The sequence below is a fragment of the Hemiscyllium ocellatum genome, chromosome 16, assembly GCF_020745735.1.
Source record: "Hemiscyllium ocellatum isolate sHemOce1 chromosome 16, sHemOce1.pat.X.cur, whole genome shotgun sequence".
In the NCBI taxonomy this organism is placed as follows: Eukaryota; Metazoa; Chordata; class Chondrichthyes; order Orectolobiformes; family Hemiscylliidae; genus Hemiscyllium; species Hemiscyllium ocellatum.
The window spans coordinates 47,884,689-47,899,252 of record NC_083416.1 but is presented as its reverse complement, the minus strand read 5'-3'; the positions used below and the strand labels follow the sequence as shown (position 1 = coordinate 47,899,252).

General features: G+C 38.9%; 1 protein-coding gene across 5 annotated transcripts in view; it reads right to left on the bottom strand.

Moving 5' to 3' along the window:
- Window positions 1-14,564, bottom strand: part of LOC132823413 (kelch-like protein 3) — a 124,592-nt gene that overhangs the window by 20,568 nt on the left and 89,460 nt on the right. For all 5 annotated transcript variants that reach the window (XM_060837223.1, XM_060837225.1, XM_060837226.1 and 2 more), the window contains 2 exons: window positions 2,316-2,513; window positions 455-556 (listed from right to left, as the gene is read on the bottom strand). In XM_060837223.1, coding sequence (XP_060693206.1) covers window positions 455-556; window positions 2,316-2,513 — 300 coding nt within the window. The remainder of the gene's footprint in view (window positions 1-454; window positions 557-2,315; window positions 2,514-14,564) is intronic.

The following is a 14,564-nucleotide window of genomic DNA, read 5'->3' as shown; positions in this document are numbered from 1 at the left end:
ATATGATACCAGAGACATCATCTTCATGATAAACACACATTTAGCATGCACAAGGTAAAAGGCCACATGATGACTTACAGCCTTCAGGAGAACTGTCCCATTTTAAAAAAAACTATAAAAGAATAATCTTTAAATTGACCGTTTGCTTTAGAAAACAATAAATTATGTCTGATTGGACTTTTCATTGAATTAAAAGCTAACTTTCCACTAAGGGGCCTCTACAACAATGCCTAAATTTACATCATCAGGATTGAATTTTAACAATTTAAAGAGTCAGAGTTAAGATGAAAAATGAATTATTTTCATTTTATTGAAATTATTACACAACATAGACATAGGACTCAAAGATCAAGTACATTCCTTTCATTTCTATCTTTACTGAATAATAGTTGGAATAGCAATCTTTTCAGGAAACACATTGGGCGATAAAACACCCGTCATCTTTTCCTCTTACCTTCCACAACTCCAACACCAACACTACTTCTTCTTGTGTTCATGGGTGCCACAAAAAACCATTCATTGATTTTGTAATTATACGCCTCCACTGAAGATAATCCTACTTAACAGTGGGAAAAAAAAATGGTATAATCATTTCATTTCTGGAACTAAAGGTAATACGAGCATAAAATCAAAGATTTTTCTTATTAAATGAACAAACAGATCTGGATGAAAATACATGAGGATTAAGAATATTCCTTTAGTGAAATGCAAGCCTTAGGAGATAGAATGAATTGTGAAAAATAAGGTGACAGTGCTAATTGGACAGAGTCAGTTTGCAAAAATATGCTTGAACATCTTTTCAATTATATGTTTGTTCCTACTTGTTCTAAGGCATGACAGCTGCAATCACAAGAGAAATTGAGACAAATGATAAGTACCTTCAGTAATGTTAATATATTTGTTACAATGGCCAACAACAAGAATATACAAAATAAACTGGATTATAAAATAGTCAGAGATGTACAACACAGAAACAGACCCTTTGGTCTAACTCATCTATGCAGACCAGAGATCCTAAATTAATCTAGTCCCATATTAATCTAAACTCTTCCTATTTATATACCCATCCTTTTACATGTTGCCATTGTACCAGCCTCCACCACCTCCTTTTGGCAGTTCATTCTATACATGCACCATTCTCTGTATGAAAAGGTTGCCCCTTTAGATCCCTTTTAATTCTTTCCCCTTCACCTTAAAACCTATGCCATCTAGTTTTCAACTCCCCTGCCCTGGGGAAAAGACCTTGATTATTCACCCTATCCATACCTCTCATGATTTTATAAACCTCTGTATGGCACCCCCTTTCAGTTTCTGAAAGAACACAGGATGAACAACAAGAAAAGCCTCTTGCCTATTCAAGAATGCTCAACACCTGGAACAGACGTCGAGGTGAACTATTTCAGATGAAAACCAATGTTTATGCAAAATAGTTGGATGACATAAGGCAACTTTAAGATTAAATGTGCATGCATCAAAACAAGCTAAGTAGTTTCCCTCACTTTGTGATAACATAAGAGTGACCTTTGATGGGGCTTACTGATACAAAACAGAGAAATGGAAGGAATAGGCTATTCGGCCCATTGAGCCTGCTCACCATTCATTACGATCATGACCGATCATCCAACTCAATACCCTGTTCTCACTTTTTCTTCATACCCTTTGATCCTTTTAACCCTAACAACTATATGCAACTCCATCCAGAAACACACAATGTTTTGGCCTCAACCACCTTCTGTGGCAGAGAATTCTACAGGTTCACCATTTTCTAGGTGAAGGAATTTCTCCTAAGCTCAGTCTTATGTGGCCTACCGTAAACTGTGATCCCTGGTTCTGGACTCAGTGGTGATCAGGGGTATCCTTCCTGCGTTTACCCTTTAGAAGTTTGTAGGTTTCTATGAGATATCCCCCTCATTCTTCTAAACTCTCATGAAGGTGATAGATTTCATCAAGCTACAACCCTCTATTATTACAAATAAGAATTAAATCATGTATTTTCCATAATAATGTGGAGGTGTTGTGTTGGACTGGGATGGACAAAGTTAAAAATCCACACAAGTTTTCAGAGCATCGCTCCTTCAGCAGGTAGCTCGTGGGGCAGGATCATTTACCATAAATTCAGTGTCTTATGATCCTGCCCCACCTGACGAAGGCACAGTGCTCTGAAAACTTGTACTTCCAAATAAACCTGTTGGACTATAACCTGGTGTTGTGTGATTTTTAAACTTTATTTTCTGTAAGCAGTGAATAGACTTGTAAAATGAAGAGGAACTCAGATGGAGAAAGGGTAAAAGCATTTCACGGATAACCCACTGTACCTGTACTCCCATCAAATCCACCGACAGCATAGAGTAAATCATTTAACACTGCTGCTCCAAGAGTACTTCGTCTCTCTTGCATACTGGCAATGGATGTCCAGTTGTCCTTTACTGCATCATACACATCCACAGTCCGGACTCTCAGTGACCCATTGAATCCTCCCACTGCATAAACACGGCCACTCATATATACAACACCTGGCAGACAGAAAATGAAAACAGTGTAAGTAAGAAAAATAGAAGTTCTAAAAGTTGCATTACATTTTGCAATCTCCAGCTATTGTAATTTATACACTCCCTTCTAGTTTTTCTCGGTTGTTTTGTTACACTGTCCTTGCCCCCCACCAAAGTGTCATCCTAGCAGCCTCCTACTGATATTTCCTTGAACTCAAAATACTTCAGCAAAGGAAGTCGATGAATAAATATATTCTGAATGTAAAATGGCGACTCTGAAAGCTGCAAGAAATCAACATTCTTTGGCATACCAAATATTTGTATCACGGTTTTGCTGGTGTCAGAATAAAGAAGTCAGAATAAGGTCAAGTCCGCATCACACTCTATAGTTAAATAGATCTATCCATTGGGAGAAAGTGAGGACTGCAGATGCTGGAGATCAGAGCTGAAAATGTGTTGCTGGAAAAATGCAGCAGGTCAGGCAGCATCCAAGGAGCAGGAGAATCGACATTTTGGGCATGAGCCCTTCTTCAGGAATGAGGAAAGTGAGCCAAGCAGGCTATGATATAAGGTAGGGAGGAGGGACTTGGGGGAGGGGCGTTGGAAATGCGATAGGTGGAAGGAGGTTCTTACAAGCATGCCTTTCTTGAAGCAGCTCTCTTCCTCCCTCTACAAGGATTTCAGTGAGTCCCTCTCTCACTGCACACCCCAGGTCATCTCCTCTGCCCAGAAACCTCCTTCCACCTATCGCATTTCCAATGCCCCTCCCCAAGTCCCTCCTCCCTACCTTTTATCTTAGCCTGCTTGGCACACTTTCCTCATTCCTGAAGTAGAGCTCATGCCTGAAACGTTAATTCTCCTGCTCCTTGGATGCTGCCTGACCTGCTGCGCTTTTCTAGATCTATCCATTACTCAGTAATAATCATTAGCGTATCAAACAACATCTTTATATTTAGGAATACTTTTCTGATCATTCATCAGCATAAACCACCAACTCTACATTGGCTATTCTTCGAGGAGAAAGTGAGGTCTGCAGATGCTGGAGATCAGAGCTGAAAATGTGTTGCTGGAAAAGCGCAGCAGGTCAGGCAGCATCCAAGCAACAGGAGATTCGATGTTTCGGGCATAAGCCCTTCTTCAGGAATGCTGCCTGACCTGCTGCGCTTTTCCAGTAACACATTTTCAGCTACATTGGCTATTGTCAACTATCCTTTTTGAAACAGTGTCACAATGAAGCAACTACTGGCGTGATCAAATACTGTTCTTGCTGAACTGGTAAACTGCAGTAACTTAATGGAAAACAAAAAAAAATAAATTTGCAGATCCCAGTTTGACTTTGACATACACCAACTAAATGTGTGGGAACCAGCATGGACCATGTATCAAACAATGGATGATAAAATTAAAAATCACACAACACCAGGTTATAATCCAACAGGTTTAATTGGAAGCACACTAGCTTTCGGAGCGATGCTCCTTCATCAGGTGATAGTGGAGGGCTCGATAGTAACACAGAATTTCTAACAAAAATTTACAGTGTGATGTAACTGAAATTATACATTGAAAAACTGATTGTCTGTTAAGCCTTTCATCTGTTAGAATACAGTGATAGTTTCACTTCTTTCATGTGTAAATCACAAAACTTTTTTTAAATAGTAGCATTCTTGGGTTAGCAGTAAACAATGTTGATAGCTAGACAATATGTTGAAGGTGTTGACCTCCTGTGTCTCTGTCTATGACCTGATGTTTAGATCGATTCTAATCTAAAAAGTGAGAAAACGGAGTTTTACATAAATTCATGCAGTTTTTGAGCAAAATACAATGTAACTACAAGTACAAATTCACCGCACAAAATGTGTGCGCGCATGTGGGTCTTTGTCTGTCTGTCTGGGGTGGGGGTTGTGTGTGCGCGTGTATGTGTGTGGTGAGTGCAGAGTGTCTTAAGTCTGTGAGGGGGTGCATGTGTGAGTGCGCACACACACTTTCTCACACTCACAACCCCCACCCTAGACAGACAGACAGACAGACAGACAGACAGACAGACACACACACACACACACACACAGACAAAGACCCATATGCACACATATTTTGTGGGGTGAATTTGTACTTGCAGAGTTACATTACACTTTGCTCAAAAACTGCATGCATTCTTGTAGAACTCGGAGCTCAAAAACTGCATGAATTTATATAAAACTCCGTTTTCTCACTTTTTAGATTAGAATCAATCTAAACATCATGGCATAGACAGAGAACACAGGGGGCCAACACCTTCAACATATTGTCTAGCTATCACCATTGTTAACAGCTAACCCGAGAATGCAACTTTAAAAAAAAAGGTTTTATGATTTACACATGAAAGAAGTAAAACTATCACTGTATTCTAATAGATGAAAGGCTGAACAGACAATTAATTTTTTAATGTATAATTTACAGTTACATCACACTAAATTTTTGCTATAAATTCTGTGTTACAATCAAGCCCTCCACTATCACCTGATGGGAGGAGCGTCGCTCCGAAAGCCAGTGTGCTTCCAATTAAATCTGTTGGACCACAACCTGGTGTTGTGTGATTTTTAATTTTGTACACCCCAGTTAAACACCGACATCTCCAAATAATGGATGATAAGACTGCCTTGTCTGATGAGGCAACCATTAAAAAATTACATTCAGTATATTCTGGGCTCAAAACAGCACTGCCTACTATGTCACTGGTGTACACAGACTTGGTCAGTCTTGTTTAAGCCTAATCACATTCTAACAAACTGAATCGGTGTCCATTGTACATTATCCCTCCTGCAATATTTGACATGGTTGACCACACCAATAATTTCCACTTAACTTCTGAACAGCTCAATGGGATTGTTCCCATTTGATCCCACTCTTAAAAATTCAATCACAGCCAGGCATTTTCAGCAATGATTTCTTCTATCCTACCAGTTACCTGTAGAGCTTCCCCAAGAAAAATAACCATGATTTTATCCTCATCTGCATACAAAACTTTACGGACATGGAGACTGTCCCAAACCTTCAGATAGGTCCCTTTTTCCAGCACTTATTTAAATCCTGCCACTAGCTCTGTCTGGTCAGACTACCAATCTTGGATGAACTTCAATTCCCTCCAATTAATCATTGAGAAGATCATTGTTTTTGTATCCATACAGCTCACAAATTCAAATTTTATTTGATTCCATGGAATTCTCGATCCATAACTACTTTGTTGTAAAGACCGTTTAATTCCACTACCAGAACACAACCTACCTTAGGCCATCTGCCACTCAAACATTAATCTATGCCTTTGCCTTCTACAAACTCTACTGGTTTAATGCTTTTTTTAAAAAACCAAATTTGAGTCATAAAGCATGCTGTTCATATCCTATTAATTTATCTCCTTCATCCATCACTACTTTTCTCATCGGCAACTAGTTCTGCAATGTTCAAATACAGTTACAAAATTTCTAAGTTTAAGTTCCAACATTGTGCATCCCCCTTTCCCATCAACTCATCTTTGGTTGCAGTATCTTATGGCTTTTTATGTTCATAACTCAGGAATTCTCTTTAACCCTCTCCATTCTCCTTCTTTCAGACCTTTATTAAACCAAGCTCTTTGAATAAGTTTACACCCGTCCTAACACATTTTTCTTTAGCTTTGAGTATATCTATTTGATTACACCTTTTTGAAGTGCTTTGGGACATTTTTCTATATTAAAGAAATGATAAGAAAAGTACATTTGTTACTGTGTAGAGAGTGGTGGTGAAAGAGAGTGAGGCGGCTCCAATGTGACACAACAAACGTGGTACAGAGAAGAAAAGAATGATCAGTCAGTGCTCTTGTTTGCTAGTTATTAAGTCCATGGCTAATGTCAATGCAGGATAAGGAAACAATCTGACCTGGTTGGAATGTCCTCCAACTAAAGATAAAGTTACCACATTCCTATCATTAGAGATAGCAGGTGACAGTTTAACCTGAGGGTCATCATACCTCACGTGACGGGAGAACTTGAGAAGAGGCCATCATGGTGACCTCAGCTGGTTCAGGAATTGAACCCATACGGTTGCCATCATTCTGTACCACAAATCAGCCATCCAGCTAACTGTGCTAATGGACACCTACTCTTCATGCACCTACTCACATATCATCAAGACGACAAAAGACACCTCAATTGTTCCCATATTTGTTGATCCAAATGGAAACTTTATAATGTGATTGACTCATCTCTCTCCCACTTTCCCTTCTCAAACATCTTTTCAACTAATTAAGCTCTAATTTCAATTTCTGAGTTTATTCACATCTCTGTACCTACCAACCCACTTTTGCCAACCTTTCCCACCCACTCCTCCCGTACAACAACTTGCAACCTTAATCCCAATACAAAACCCACCTCACCCTGAGGGAAAAGAATATTAAAGGTTTTTAAATTCTAACACTTACACTTTATTAATAAAAGAGGAATTGAAAATAAACCATGTTGGCTACAAAGGCTAAACAAAGTCTTTGAAAGAAATTCACATTATAAACTGAAAAATGTGCTGAACAAAATGCAGCTCAGTTTTTTTTAAAAAAACATGTGCAAACTCAATTCCTATTTTTGCTAATTTCTTCAAGGCAGTAACATTTCAGACTGACTTAAGCATAACTGCAAACTTATGTTTAATTTTGGCTGATTGTGGCTGATCCACATTACTTTTGTGGAAGCATCATACATGATCACAACACAGACAGGATGAAGGTTACTTTGACCTCTAATCCAGTCCCTTCATTCATGGCTGATCTGCCTCTTAATTCTATCTATCCTGTCTGCGTTCACAGTCTTTAATATTTTGCAATAATGGGTTACAAATGTTGTAAATTTAGCTTTCAGGATTGATTTCAGGCCAATCTAATGGAATTTGAAAGTTTCTTTTCTTCATCAACTGGTAGAGGTTTGCACAGTATTGTCATTCATGTGGTGGGAACAACACTCCAGAAAATATCTGGCTGGGAGCCCTCCTCTTAAACATTGCTAATAGACTGGCTTTTAATAAGCGGTAAAAACAAGGACTGCAGATGCTGGAAACCAGAGTCTAGATTAGAGTGGTGCTGGAAAAGCACAGCAGGTCAGCAGCATCCGAGGAGCAAGAAAATCGACATTTCGGGCAAAAGCCTTTCTTCAGGAATAGTGGACTTCACCAGCTTCCTCATTTCCCCTTCCCCACCTCACCCCAGCTCCAACCTTCCAGCTCAGCACCCTGCCCATGACCTGTCTTACCTGCCTATCTTCCTTTCCACCTATCCCCTCCACCCTGACCTATCACATTCATCCCTACCCTCATTCACCCATTGTACCCTATGCTACTTTCTCCCACACCCACCCCCCTCATTCATCTCTCCACTTTGCAGGCACTCTGCCTCTATTCCTGATGAAGGGCTTTTGCCCGAAACAGATTTTTAATAAACAATGAACATCATAGAAAACTGTATGAAATTTGGATAACTTATGCCATTTAAGTGTCTGTAGCAATTAGTACAACTGAATGCCTTGCTAGGCCATTTCAGAGGGCAATTGAGAGTCAACCACATTGCTGTGGAACTGGAGTCATATGTAGGCCAGACCAGGTGAGAATGGCAGATTTCCTTCCTTGAAGGACATTAGTGAACCAGATGGTTTAGTCTTGACAATCAAAAATGATTTCATGGCAATCAGTAGATTTTTTTTTCACTGAATTCAAATTCCACCATCTGCTGTGGCAGGATTTGAACTTGGGTCTGCAGAACTAGATTAACAATCTAGTGATAATACCACTAGGCATACTTCCAGATTTGGGTACAGTTAATGATTGTGAAACCACCCTCATAAAGTCTCTCAAGTCAAGAAAGCGTGTGGTTCAGAAAGCAATTTGGTGTTCCCATGAACCCTCTATCTTCGCCCTTCTTGGAGAAGACGTTACTGTTGTAAGGTGCTGTCGACAAAAAGCTTGTCAAGTTGCTGCAGTGCTTCTTGTAAAAGCACGCACTGCTGTGAATGTGCTTTGGTAGGAGGGCAAGTAAACATTTAAGATGATAGATGGGGTGACAATCAAGCAGGCTGCTTTGTCCTGGCTGGTATTGATCTTCTTGAGAGTTGTTGGAGCTCCTCTGAGCCAAGCAAGTAGAGAGTATTCTATCACACTCCTAATTTTCCTCTTATATTTAAATGGTAAACCGGTTTTGGGGACCAATGAATAATCTGCTGCAGAACTCCTTGCCTTTGAGCTACACGTATAGTCATAATATTTATGTAGCTAGTTCAGTTAAGTTTCTGATCAAAAGTAATCCCCAGAAGTAGATAATCAGGGATTTAGTAATGGCATTGAGAGATTTTCTCTTATTGGAAGCACATTGCTTGACATTCATATGGCATAAGCATTATCTGCTGCTTTATCAGACCAAGTCTGTGCGCTGTCCAAGTCTTACTCAGATGAGCACTTCTTGCTTCAGTTTCCAGGGTGCTGTAAATTAGTACTAGACAGAATACAACTACCAGTGAACATCCCCATTTCAAACCTAATGATGGAGGGAAGGTCATTAATCATGCAGGTGAAGACAGAAGAGATTAGGACACTACACTGTGGAACTCCTGCAGCAATGTCTAGGGACTGAATTGATTGATCTCCAACAACCACAATTATCTTCCTTTGTATTAGGTAAAACTCCAACCAGTAGTTACAAATCACACAACACCAGGTTATAGTCCAACAGGTTTAATTGAAAGCACTAGCATTCAGAGCGCCGCTCTTTCATCAGGTAGTTGTGACCATCCGAAAGCTAGGACTTCCAATTAAACTTGGACTATAACTTGTTGTTGTGTGATTTGTAACTTTGTACATCCCAGACCAACACCAGCATCCCCAAATCAGTCCAACCAGTAGAGCTTTCTCCAATTACCATTCACTTCAATTTTGCCAGGCTCTTCAATTCTACCCTCAGTCAAATCTTGCTTTGATGTTGAAGGCAATCACTCCCATTTCATAAGGGTTCAGCTCTTTTCCTATTATATTAGCACCAAGGCTATAATGAGGTTAGGAAGTCGAATGGCTCTTGCAAATGCCAAACTGGGCTTTTGAGAATAGGTTATTGCTAGTTAAGTGTATCTCAGGAACAGGCCAAGATGGTTCATCCACTCAGCACTTTCTGAAGATGGTTGCAAATGCTTCAGCCTTGCCTTTTACACTGGATTGACTCATTACTGAGGATTAGGATATTAGCAGAGTTTTTCCTCATCCTACTGGTTGCTGAGTTGTTCGCTACCATAAATGATGAGACGTGACAGGACTGCAGAGCTTTGATCTAATCAGTTGATTGTTAGATTGAAAACAGCACCTAGTTCAGTTCTGAAGCTTCACCAGGTTGATATGTCATTTTTACGTATGCCTGCTGCTGCTCTAGCATGCTTTCCTGCACTCCACACTGAACTAGGGTTGATCCCCTAACTTAATAGTAATGGTAGATTAATGGATGTACCAGAACATGAGCATTGAGAGAGTGTTTGAATGTAATTCTGTTGCTACTGGGAGTTCACAGCGCCTCATGGCTCCCATTTTGCAGCTGCTCGATCTGGTCTGAATCTATCCAATTTAGCATGGGTATTAGTGCCACACAGCATGATGGTGGCATTTGTGTCTCAGTTTCCTGTATATCAAAGCTGTTTTTGTGGGCTGTGCCCTCTTTAATTGTTTTGTAAATGGTTATTTTCAGGGCAATAGATGTTAACATAAAACATTAAGAGACCAGTTTTCATTCTTTTGCAGGTTTGCCCTGAAAAGTATTGCCTAAAATCTGGAGATTATATTTTCCAATGGCAATGTCAATGTCTTAACTATCTGAGGTTGCTGAAAAGAAGCACAAAAACTGGACAGGCCAAATCAATAAGCATATAATGTTGTACATTCTGTTTCAGTAGTATAATCTAATTCTAAGGAGCTTAAGGGAGCTTTGTTACAAAGCTCAGCAATGAAAAGTCCAATAAACACAAGGAGTAACGACGCTTTCCCCTCGGAAAAATAAGCTGTTCAATTTTGCAAACTATTTAATACTACAGATTGCCTTTCTGCAACAGGATGACAGAACATTTATGTACCTATTCAGCATATATTCCCCAAAATTTATGAAGTTTGTTCTGACCGAAAAGTAAACTGAAGATAATTAATATCGTCAGGTTTGCCAGTGATTGCATTAACTTAAATTAATAGTATTATACTCTCAGATCAAAACAAAGCTTTGCAGGTGCTGAAAACCTGAATAAAAACAGAAAGCGCTGGAGAAACTCAGTTAATGTTTCGATATGAAGACAAGTCCTGCTGGACTTGAAATGTGAATAGCTTCTCTCTCTTCTGCTGACTTTCTCCAACACCTTCTGCTTCATAACAGTATTATACAAACATTCAAACAAGGAACAAGAACAGGCCACTCTGCACTGGCCCTACTTCACAATTCAATAAGATTCTAGCTGAACTGATTTTGACCTCAACTCCACTTTCCTGAATACGCCCAAAAGATCTTTCATCTCCTTGGTAATCAAGAATCTACCCAACTCTGCCTTAAAATATTTTAAAATTCTTCATCAATAGCTTTTTGAGGAAGGGAATTCCAAAGACTCTCAACCCACAGAGAAAAAAAATCCTCACTTGAATTAAATGGACAACTCCTTATTTTTAAACAATGACCCCTAATTTTGCACAAGAGGAAATATTCTTTCCACAACCACTCAGTCAAGTCCCCTTAGGATTTTATATGCTAATATAAAGTCAGCTCTGACTCTTCTAAACCACAGATGATACAGGCCCAGACTATCTAGCCTTGCTTCATAAAGCAATCTACTCATTCCAGGTATTAGTCTAGTAAACCTTCTCTGAGCTGCTTCTAATGCATTAACATTCTTCCCTAAGGACCAGTTTTGCACACAGCACTCCAGATTTGATATTGTCAATGACCTGTATAACTGAAACATATCCTCACCACTCTTGCAATTCCCCTCGCAATAAAATATAACATTCTGTTAGCTTTTCTGATCACTTCCTATACCTGCAGATTAATTTTCTTCAATTCATGCACTAGGGCATCCAGATCTCTAGTGCACTGATTCAACATTAGGACAAAAAGGAATTTGCACTCACATGGCGTTGCACTAAATGTCACTGTTATCTCGCAATGTGAGATGCAGCAACTCTCATTGAAATATACCTAATTTGTATATTGCAAGAACCAATTAACTGCAATGAAAAGAATAATCATTTAATAATGATTGAAGGGAAAATATTGGAAGAACTTCGGGTAATTTTATGTTCTTCTTTGAATGATGACACTGATTCTGAATGGCTACCTAAATCACAATAGATAGCTTGGATTAATATATAATCTAAAAGACAGCATTTCCCCAATGTTACTGTAAAGGGTCAGCCTAGATTATAAGGACTTGCATTTCTTACATTTTCAAATTCATTCGATGCTTCAAAACTAAAGCAATATATTTTGTATTACATAACTGATCACAGTTCAGAAGCAAGCAATTTGTGCCAGCTAATCTATGCTCAACTGGAGTCTCCCATCTTTCTGCAAAATCTATCATACAAACTAGGAGTAGGAGTACACCATTTAGCCCTTACAGCCTCACCATTCAATAACAATATTGCTGATCTGATTATAGTTTCCACATCACATTCTCACCTACCCCTAATAGCCATTGACTTCCTTGTATTCAATGACCCTACCTCCAACACTGTCTGGGGGAGTTCCAAAGACTCTCAAGTCTCAGAAAAAAACAAATTATTGCTCTGTTGCATCTTAAATAGAAGACACCTTAAGTTTAACTGTGTCCCCAATTCATGTTTTCCACATAATTTCAGCATCCACCTCATCAAAACCTCACCTGCTCTTAGGAAAGGAGGTTTCTGATGAAGTTTATCTAGCCTCTTATTACAAAATTGACTCAACCACTTCATCCTGTGGCAGCAAGCTCCATATACTCCTCATTCTTTTGAATTCCCAATCTGACATTTATGTAACCATTTTATATTGCCCCTCTCCACAATGGAAACACACTGTGTTTAGTTTACCAAGACATTTCATAATTTTGTAAACCTTTGTTAGATCGCCCATCAAGCCTTTTCTTTTCAGGACAGAAGAGACCAAGCCTGTTCACTCATTTCAATAGGAATAATCTCATAATTCTGTTATTCTCGTAAATCTTTTATTTAAAAAACAACCTGCCTATAGTGACTCTATTTTCTTTTTAAAATGTGATGATCAGAATTGCATGGCCTAATACAAGTATGATATAACCAAAAATATATGTCTACAAGTTTCAATTCAATCCCTCTCCAAATAACCCTTCGTGCTCAGTTTGCTATATTTAATGTTCTTACTAACGTGGGCTGTTGCTTACAGTAATTTGTGCAATGTACTTTTAAATAGTTGTTCCTTTATTCCACACAGATTATTTTCTACTATGCTACTTTATAATTTTTCTTTACATAACTTCAGCATAATGTATTGCTTAAAAAGGCATTTGTCAAAGCTTTTCATCATGCATTCATCAGGACAATTCAAAAGAACATCAATCCAAAGAGAACGCACCACATTATATAACAGAAGAGTCAAGGCATTGTTTAGCAAGTGGACTCTTATTTGTGGAGGCATTGCTATCAAGGCTAAACCAGTTAGATAGTGATTTAACTGTACTGCTTTTTTTAAACCTTAAACCAAGCAAGTTGATTTTGGTTGATCAAGGTATTGCCCTTACATCGAACCAGAGAATGGTTACCACCTACTTTGTTAAGTTGAAATAGACTATGTGCATACATGTTCCTTTTGTCAGAAAAGAACACAGCCCTGTATATTAATATATGGAGCTTCCAGTACACACATGCATGCCACACTGCAGGCCCAACTGACAGTTTCAAATTATTTGGTCATCATAATTCTTAACATTTACAGGATTATTGGGTTGAAAAGGCAGAGGCTGTTTTCCTTAGTGGTTTATAAAATTGCGAAGGGCATGGATAGGATAAATAGACAGAGTCTTTTTTCTGGAGTGGGGAGTCCAGAACTAGAGGGTGAGAGGGGAAAGATATAAAAGAGACCCAAGAGGCAACGTTTTCATGCAAAGGGTGGCGCATGTATGGAATGAGCTTCCAGAGGAAATGGTGGAGGCTGGTACAATTGCATCATTTAAAAGGCATCTGAATGGATGAATAGGAAGGGTTTGAAGGGATACGGGCCAGGTGCTGGCAAATGAGACTCGATTGGGTTGGAATATCTAGTCGGCATGGACAAGTTGGACTGAAGAGTCTGTTTCCATGCTGTACATCTCTCCGACTATAAATGTTATCCAATCAAAGATTTACATCTAATGTTGGGCAGTGTTCTACGGATGCAGTTAGTAGTTTGCTTGTTGTGAACAGCCAAAGGGATATACCATTTAAACTAGATCCATAAGTCTTGGAGATGTACAGCTCACATACTTGGTATTGCACCAATACTGAATTTCTTACACCACGTTACTAATTTGCGATATTGTTCGTAACAAACACCACTTCACTGTTACTGCATTGTATGAGCATAATAGTTTTTTCTTTTGCCCAAACTTTTAAGATATCTTGCCTTTCTATGGTAATTTGGGTACTTTTCAAGACCATATATGATAGCTTTAGACTTCTTCGTGAGCCTACTAGACATACAGCAAAAATAATCTTATTGAGGTAGCCATCCTGTGGCAGAATGACATTGATGTGTCCGAATTCAGCATTACATTTGCACAGTGAGCAAATGGCTGGGACCCTACTTACAAGGTTGCCAATAGTGCTGATCTTGTAGCACTTGGAGCAGTAGGAATCCCAATGCATTACTGACCACTAAGGTAGATTTATGGTAGGCAGCAGTTGAAAAACCCATGACTGCTTCATTTCAAAGATGAATTTGGGTCTAAGATGGAGCCACCTATGGCATGTAAGGAAATTCATGCATGTCGCTACAGATTCATATACATTAGGTGCTATCATAACACTTATTTATTCAATGCAAATTAGTTTTAATGCAATTGAAGAATTTAGACCGTTATT